The 9,101-nt window shown below is 17.9% G+C and overlaps 1 protein-coding gene across 1 annotated transcript; it reads right to left on the minus strand.

Annotated features, from left to right (window-relative positions):
* Window positions 1-4,961: 4,961 nt before the first annotated feature.
* Window positions 4,962-5,614, minus strand: LOC122719274. The gene has a single exon (XM_043944938.1). It carries the CDS (start codon window positions 5,578-5,580, stop codon window positions 5,110-5,112), a length of 471 nt encoding a protein of 156 aa, XP_043800873.1. The 5' UTR covers window positions 5,581-5,614; the 3' UTR covers window positions 4,962-5,109.
* Between the last annotated feature and the right edge of the window lie 3,487 nt (window positions 5,615-9,101).

The following is a 9,101-nucleotide window of genomic DNA, read 5'->3' on the forward strand; positions in this document are numbered from 1 at the left end:
TATTAAATATATTATAATATATATATTATAATATATAATTGTGCTACTTTATAATTAGCTTTTATCTTATAAAATATATTATATTATAATTATACTATTCATATTTATACAATGATATGATTATGTATTAAATGATTATGTATTAAATAATATGATTTCTAGATCTCCCTGCTTGAAGATTGCTGAGTTGGAAATACATGTCAACTATGAGATCCTATTTATCTTTTTTTTTTTGCACGAAAATTTATTTATTTTTAAATAAATTTTTCTTTTGGTAAAATATCTAAATTTATGATCGCTGTTTAATGTAAGTAATAAAAAAAAGTTATAAGGAAACCGAAATGGAAGAATCTGAAAATAAAATCCAAATTAAAAGATTTTCTATTAATAGTTTGCATTTTTATCATGAAAGTGAAAAATAATTGATAGTTAAAAACATAAAAAGAATAAAAAAAAAAAAAAAATAAGCAAAATGCATTTCCTACAAAGTACTATTATTATTTTGTCCATTAATTATCTATTTATTTACAATATGTTATTTTATTAAATTTTTTAAATTATTTAATTAAATTCTTATAAATATACTTAATTTTAAATATATTTTATTTAATCAAATTTTTTTATGCAATTTTCTTAGAAAACATTTTGAATCAAATTTAAATACAGCATTAAAATATTTTAAACGTTCTATCTATCTTAAAAATTCTTTTCATATTCCTTCAAATTTTTAATCTATCACATACATGTGTAATTTTAGTATAGTAATGATTAAACAAATATGTATTAACTAAATAAGGGTATATAATTTATGATATAATAAGGGTAATATAATTTATGATTAAGTTTAATAATATATGATATGTTAATAAAAATGATTAATAAAAATTCTATATAATTATAAATAAAATGAGTTATCACTACAATTTTCCATTATAAATTGCGCATTATGATGCAGTAATTCGTCTTTAAATTTTAACAACTTTATGATTGACAAATAATGTATTCACTTCAACCGCATAAAAATTGAAATATAATATATTTCATAATATATATTTATATATTTATATAATATTTATACATATTTATATAATATATACTTTAATTAATTTTTATACTTTTAAATTTAGAGTTTTTCCTGGTAAAAATATAATAAAAATAATTTATTATAATTAATTTAATATGAAAATTATTTAAATTAAAAAGATTAAAATGTAAGATTAAAAATAATATTTAAAATAAAAAAAGTTAATTAAATTTGAAAAAAATATAATGTAAAAAGGAAGTCAACCATACAAAATATATACAATAAAGAATATTGAAATATATATTTTCCAGAAATAAAAATAAAAATAAAAATAAAAATTAAAAAAATTAAAAAAATTTTTAATCAAAGAAGAAAAATTAATGAATCCTTAATTTCTACTTTTTTTTAAATAATTAATTGAAAAAAATAATTAATCTTAAAGAATATAAAAATCAATATTTAATCAATATTTATTCATATTTATTATTTATATCCGACTGTATACATGGGATATTGATACAATGTTCTTTAACTTAGAAAATCTATAAAAATCTATAACTATTCGAGTTATGTGACCAACAATAATAAATCACATCAGCGTACATTCGATTACATTGGACCAATGTATAGCATAATAAAATGAAAAAAGTTAAAAAAAAATTGACTAACATTGTTATAATACTTGTGTACTTTCCAATTTTACTAAAACAAAAATTGAAGATTTTGAAGAATTTTAATAAAATTAAATAAAATGTACGTTAAAAATAATATTTCGTAAATTTATTTTATGTTAGTAAAGACAAAATTTTATATTTGTACATTGCTATTTTTCTTATTTTATATATATAGAATATCCATATGAAAAAAAATAAAAAGATAGCAAAAAACAAAATTATGTTCTATTGCAAAAATTGAAGTAAGAATTAAAAAAATTATAAATTAACATACATGTATAAAAATATATAAAATGATTAATTTTTGAATGAAACGATTTGTGGAAAATATTTTTTTGAGTAATTTAATATTTTCGAAGTAGAATATCTTTAAAAAGGAATGAATTTAAGAAAAAAATTAGCGATGAAATGAAAAAATTTTTTTAATTTTAAAAAATTATCACTTTCATTATTCTTAAGATTTTGCTCTGGAAATTGAAATTTATTATTAATATAGATTTAATACACAATAATTTATTTTTTATAATAAGTTTTACTTACTCAATTATTTTTACTTGGTCTATATCAAATTCCTTGAATTTTATCAAATACGTTTGTACTGCAGGTACAAATTCAATAAATTTTTGCAAGAAACACTTTCTTATAGTGAGAAGATTTGGAAAATTATGGGAATCAAAAGAAGTAGCTTTAACGATCAAATTTCGTTGCTCTTTTATATGTATCAAGTATAATTTCATTATGCGATAATTGACTTGGCTAGGATCTATTTTATTTATCTTAGTCCATACAGATTCGAATTCTTCCATCATAGCTCCAGCTAATTCGATTATATTTCTAGCGATTATTGCATCCATGTTGCTAATTAAATATGAATTATTGTATAAAGTTTTATTGTCAGCAATATTTTGTATAGCAGTATTTATAATTTTGTACTTACCATAAATTTTTTTAAAATTAATTGAAGATATTTCTAATCACTGAAGATTCTTGAAAAATTATAATTTTTAAAAACAAGAACGAAAAACTTTTTTAAAATTATTTCTAAATGATGGAAATATTATTGATAAACTATAATTATGAATTCAAAAACGAATAACGATTCCTTTCATTTATTTCTTGTTAAAGTACGTGTATTGTTGACAAACTTTAATCAACTGAAAGATCCATGTATATATCTTAATTTCATAATCGAATAATACACGAATACATATTATACATATTATATTGAACAATAATTTGAAAGTGTAATATCGGGTATAAATAAAGTAAATATATATATTTTTCTTTTAGCAATTAGAAAATTATATTTTATTAGCTAATGTTAAAAATATTCAAATATGAATAGAATATTGGGAAAATTCAGATTTTGATCAGAAAGTTTTATTAATAAAAAAAGCGAATTTAAATGAATAATTTTTAATTTTTTGTTATTTGGATTTAAATTTGGGATAGAGGAAGCGAGACAAAAATAGCTTATTAAAATAGAAATAGCTTTATCTTCATCACAATTTTGCTATATATCTGTTTCTTTATCTAATACAAATTTAAGTTATATGTAATTTAATAAATAAGTTCAATCGACATGTTTATATACTAGTTTTTGTATTTACTTATTTATATAATATCATATATTTCGTTATTTATAAAGTTCATTCGATTAAATCATAAATTAATAAATTATACTTAACTATACTAAACTAATTATATTAAAAAAAATACTAAATTAATACTAAATTAATCTAATAAGATAAGATTTAGTTTTGCTTTTGATATCAATTTCAAAATAAGTTATAAAATATAATTATAATTTTTTCAGATTTTTGATAATGTTTTTTTTATAAATATTTATTAAATGAAAATTTCTTTCGAATCTTTAAATAATAAACTTTTATATCTAAAAAGTTTTCAGAAACTCTTATGAATAAAAAAAAAAAATTTGATTTAATTAAATTATTAAAATTAATAAAAAATCTGTGATATCAAAATAAAAAAAAATTGAATATGAATTGAATACTATATATATATATATATATATATATATATAACAATTCATATTACAATTTATGTTTTTGTATTTGTAAAATACAATATATACAATACATGTACAATATATACAATATATATACAAATATTTTAAATTAAATTTTTTTTTAATCTGATCTTTAGCTTTGAAATGAATATTGAATTTAATAATAAGTCATTAAATATAATTTTTATTGGATTGATTCTTCAATATTCATAGTTAGTCGGTAACGCAGTTTTTAAAGATATAATGATAAATTCTATAAGTAGTGTTTCTTATGTCCTCTGCAATTTGTTATGATCAAAATAGAAATTGTATTTATTTCATCTTTGAAAACGATATATATATATGTTCATTTAAAAATTTTCAATTTAAATAACAAAACTATGCATTTTCAAGAAAAATATTGAATATAAAAATTTTATAATTTTAAAGGGAAAATACAATTATTTACTTTTGTTTTGTTGCATTTTTTAATAGTTAACTTGAAGATCAACTTTCTTTGTTTAAATAGAAAGTTATATTTTTTTCATCTTGTTATTCTACTAAAAAAAATTAGTAAACATTGAAGACATGAAAAAGTTACAACAAAAACTTTAAAGAAAATGAAAAGAAAAATGAGAAGGAAATTTAAGGATCTCAAATTATATCATTATAACATATAATATTATCATTTAATCTTTTTCTCTTAATTTCTTTAATCTTCTATAAATAAAAGTTACTAGTATTTTACTAAAAAACATGTCATTTTATATATGTTGATGTTACATACAATTTAGATAAATAATTTAGAAATCAAATTTATATTTAAGAGAATTAATTAATTAATTATTTTCACATCCCAATATTATATCGATAATGTAATATACATTTATAAATTATAAGTATAATAATTTTTTCTATAATATAAATTATAAGAAAAAAACATAAAATCTATATAAGTTATAAGAAAAAAATATATTTATATTTTGGAATATATATATGATTACATTTTATTGTGATAAAATTATCTTGAATTTACAATATGAATATACAATATTATGGATTAAAAAATATATAATATACAATAATATTTCCTTATCATATAAAATTTTGTTTTTTGAAATTTTTGGTTCTAAAAATATTTAATTACATTCATTAGTTAGATTTATGGTTTATGATTAATTTTAATAGAAATATTGTTTAATTACATATTGAAAATAAATTTTATATAATTTTAAATAAAAAATTATATTTCTCTATTATAATTTATAATTTATAATGATAGAAATACAACAAAAATAATCATGAAAATAAACAGAAAATAATTTTTTTGATTATCGAAATAGCACCTTAAAAGTATAAGATAAAATAACAATGTTAATTCGTATCTATCATCATATCAATTGTTATTTATTACAACTTGTACAGGATAAAGAAGTTTGTGAAGAAGTTGGACATGGTAACATACATTGTTTTGTTTTCGAATTAAATTGTAAATTATTTGGACATGTCAAATTATATCTCATAAAACTTTCATTATCCACAAAACAAAAATAATATTTCTGACAATTGGAATCACTTATTGGAAATCTACCAACTCCAAAGGGACAAGGATCCACTGTAGTAATTTGATTGCAAATATAATCTGCAGTACAGGTATTCGTTGTAGGATTAAATACAGTCGAATCTAAACACTTCAGATCGTATGAAACGAATGCGACTCCATTGTAGACACAGAAATAATAATTTTTGCACGTTCCATCAATAATTTCAAAGTATCCTTGTCTTGTGCACGATCTTCCAGAAGGAATTATCTGAAGTATCCCTGATTGAATCAAAATAAAAATGAAGAGAAATACAATGAGAAATACTCTCATTTTGAATATTGGTTCGTAGAAAATGAATTTTACTCGAAGAAAACCAAAAAGAAAATGTTCCTTGGTTTAATCATTGCAACGATATTATATTAACGTCACTGAATTTATTGATTTATTGTTTTATTGTGGCATATCTGCTTAATTCTGAGAAGATATAAGGTAAATATAACGCTAATGTTATAAATAGAGATATACAAATTGCTCTTTTATACAAATATATAAATTTTATACAAATATTGCTCTTTTATAAAATATAAATAAAAATATGTAATAAATATAATAATATAATAAAAATATATATAATAAGAAAAATTAATAATAATATATATCTAATATAATCATCAAGCTAAGAAAATAAAAGAATTTTTAATGATTTAAAGTGTTTTTATACAAATGATGTTACGGAGAATAAATAATAAACAATGTTAAACTATATATTTAACATTGTAACATGTTTTCATATTTTAAAAATGTTTAAGAGAGTTTATTGAAAGTATCTAGTGAATATTCGCAAATCGAAAAAAGAATATTAAAAAAGAATCAAAAGATAAAATCAAAAAGAAATGATAATATAATTCATTGACAAAAAAGAAATGATATGTTTATTTAAAAGATAATTATTATTATTTGATTATATTTCATATTTCTTTCAATAGATGATAAATTTTTCCACTTTATTATTAATTTGTGTTATTAATAATTGTTAATTTATTAAAAATATTTTTAAAAATATGTTACTCTTATGATATTTTATTTACTATGCTTCCTTTTTTCTTTATTAAGTTTTAAATAATTGAAATTTATATTAAACGAAGAGAAACGAAAAAAGAGTAAGTATATTTTATCGCATTCTATTTTCTTCTCACTTCATCTAATAAAACTTAAATTGCTTATAATTTAATAAATAAACTTTAATTGATATTTTTGTATCAACTTTTGTACTTATTTTTTTCTAAAATCAAAGATGTCTCATGAATATATTAACAGCGTACAAAAATACTATTATAATATTTTTTTTCTTAATCTTGTGTTATGAATTTATTGATATTTTAAAATAATACATTAAATAATATGTAAAATAATGTTCATATAAATTGAAAATATTATTGTTGAAATGATTATTTTTTTTAATCTACTAACTTGAAATCTTTTCAATCAAAATTATATTTATATAATAAGAAATACTATTTATCAAAAATAAAATTCATATTATTATAAATTATTGAACAAAAATTTGTAAAATTGATAATAACAAGTAATAATTTTTAAATGATTTGCAGTAGTAGTAGTAATTGTCAATCAAATTTAGATTTAAATATTTCTATAAAAAGTGATTTTTATTCGTTATTATAATAAAAAAAAATTTTGTCCCTATGTTTATATCCTAATATATATAGATAATATAATAAAAAATATAATATATATATATATATATAATAAAAAACTGTAATAAAAGTATAATAAAATATTACATCTTTTTACTTGGAATTATCTGTTTGAAATCATCAATTCAAGTTTTCTCAAACAACCCTAAAATTAAATAAATTTTCCCTAGATTGTTTAACAGGTAAAAGAACTTTCGTAGAAATATATACGTTATGAGAGAGAGATTGGTAGATAGAAAAGGAATTCGATTCTTTAAGAATAAAAGAAAGGATAAAGAGATGTAAGAGAGTAAGAGAGAGAAAGAGAGAAGGAAGGAAAGAAGGAGCAAATGTATATAAGCGTGTTGCATGGAAGACGCTTCAATGGACTCTCTCTTTGACCCTACTAAAGCGTGCACCTTTCTTCCTGTTTTTTCTTCATTCTCCTTCCTTGCTCTTTGAAGTTTTCTCGTACAAAATCTCCTTCGCTTTGTGTCCTTCTTCTTCGATACATCTTACTGTGAAGAAGTGATAGTTCTTCCGCGTCGCGCTCATTTCAATTGTGTGTTATCAAGGATGAAACATTGAATTTTTATCTCTTTCTTTGCTGTCTTCAAATTACATGGTTTTTTGTAAATTGTTTCTTTTCAATTAAAAAGTGTGACAATCAAATTGAAAAGTTTTAATTTGGTTTTTGTGATATGTTTTTAACGAAAAGGATCTAAAATATAGACAGTGAAACATGAATATTCTTCAAGTGAGTATAAATCATATTTTAAATTAAAATGTTTATTAAACATTTAATTTCTTTTCAAATAATAGCAATTTTAATTAAAATTTTTTTAAATTAAAAAAAGATGTTATTTTAGTACGACTATCCTATCCTCAAAGAAGAATGATAATTTTTAAGATTTTTATTTCTGGAATATCTTTAAATATATTTTAAAATTTCATATAATTATAATTGTTCATTTGAAAAAATTATAATATTAAATAAGAAAAAACAATATTAATTATTTTGATTTAAATTTCAAATAAATGAAAAATAATTATATTTTGGAAAATATAAAAATGTTTGTATATAATTATTATTAATTAAATGCATAATTCATTCCTTAAGTTAAATAATAATAATTTTTAAATTAACAAAATTTCTTCAAATCTTAGATAAATAATAACATTGTGATATTAAAATTTTTGATAATTTACATATTGGATAATACATTATATATTATTTTACATATTATTTATTATTTTATGCTTATTTTAATTCATATTTATTTAAATTTTATATTTATTTTAATTTTATTTTGTTCTTAATTAATATAAATTAGATCTAATTTAATATATGTATATGTATGGTCATTAAAAATTTAAAAAGAAAATATTAAAAAAAATATAAAATCAGATATAAGCAAGTTTGAAATCTTTCTTGTAATATTTTTAAAGCAAAGCCTTTCATTTCACTTTTTATTAATTTTTATTAATTTCGTAAAAATATATCAAATCATTATATTATGAGAATGTTATAATCTTTTCATTTTAATAAATAAAGATATATAATATAAGATTGTAATATATAATATAAGTAAAGATATAAAATGCTTTTAAAAATTATATATAATATCTAATAAATGTTTTTAAAAATATATATAATATAATTATATATAATTATATATATATAATCTTTTTATTTTAATTTTTCAAATTAATTATCAAAAATTTAATTTTATAATTAAGTATCTTACAAAATTCAATTCTATATGATAAAAAAATAAATATAGATAGATTTTTCTAAATTATTAAAAAATTTTTTTTTCTATATAATAGCGTTAATATTTTTTTTTTATCTTTTTATTCAATTAAATTTTTTATTTATGATTACATTCACTAATAATTAAAAATTAATGATTAGAAACTCTATACATATGTATTTTATTGATTTTGCATTATATTTGTGAGAGTAAATGTTCGACTTTTTAACCATACATCTTATGAGGCGAAAGCCGTACTGACGAAGAAAATTACTATTTTTTTTCAGATAAATTTTATATTATATTACATATATATATAAATATACTTTAATTTTATATATTGTATATATTGTATAAATTTTTTTATAATTTCTATTGTTTAATTTTTGAATTTTTATATATT

Source organism: Apis laboriosa, unplaced genomic scaffold (assembly GCF_014066325.1).
Source record: "Apis laboriosa isolate Shangri-la unplaced genomic scaffold, ASM1406632v1 scaffold71_cov137, whole genome shotgun sequence".
NCBI classification, from domain to species: Eukaryota; Metazoa; Arthropoda; class Insecta; order Hymenoptera; family Apidae; genus Apis; species Apis laboriosa.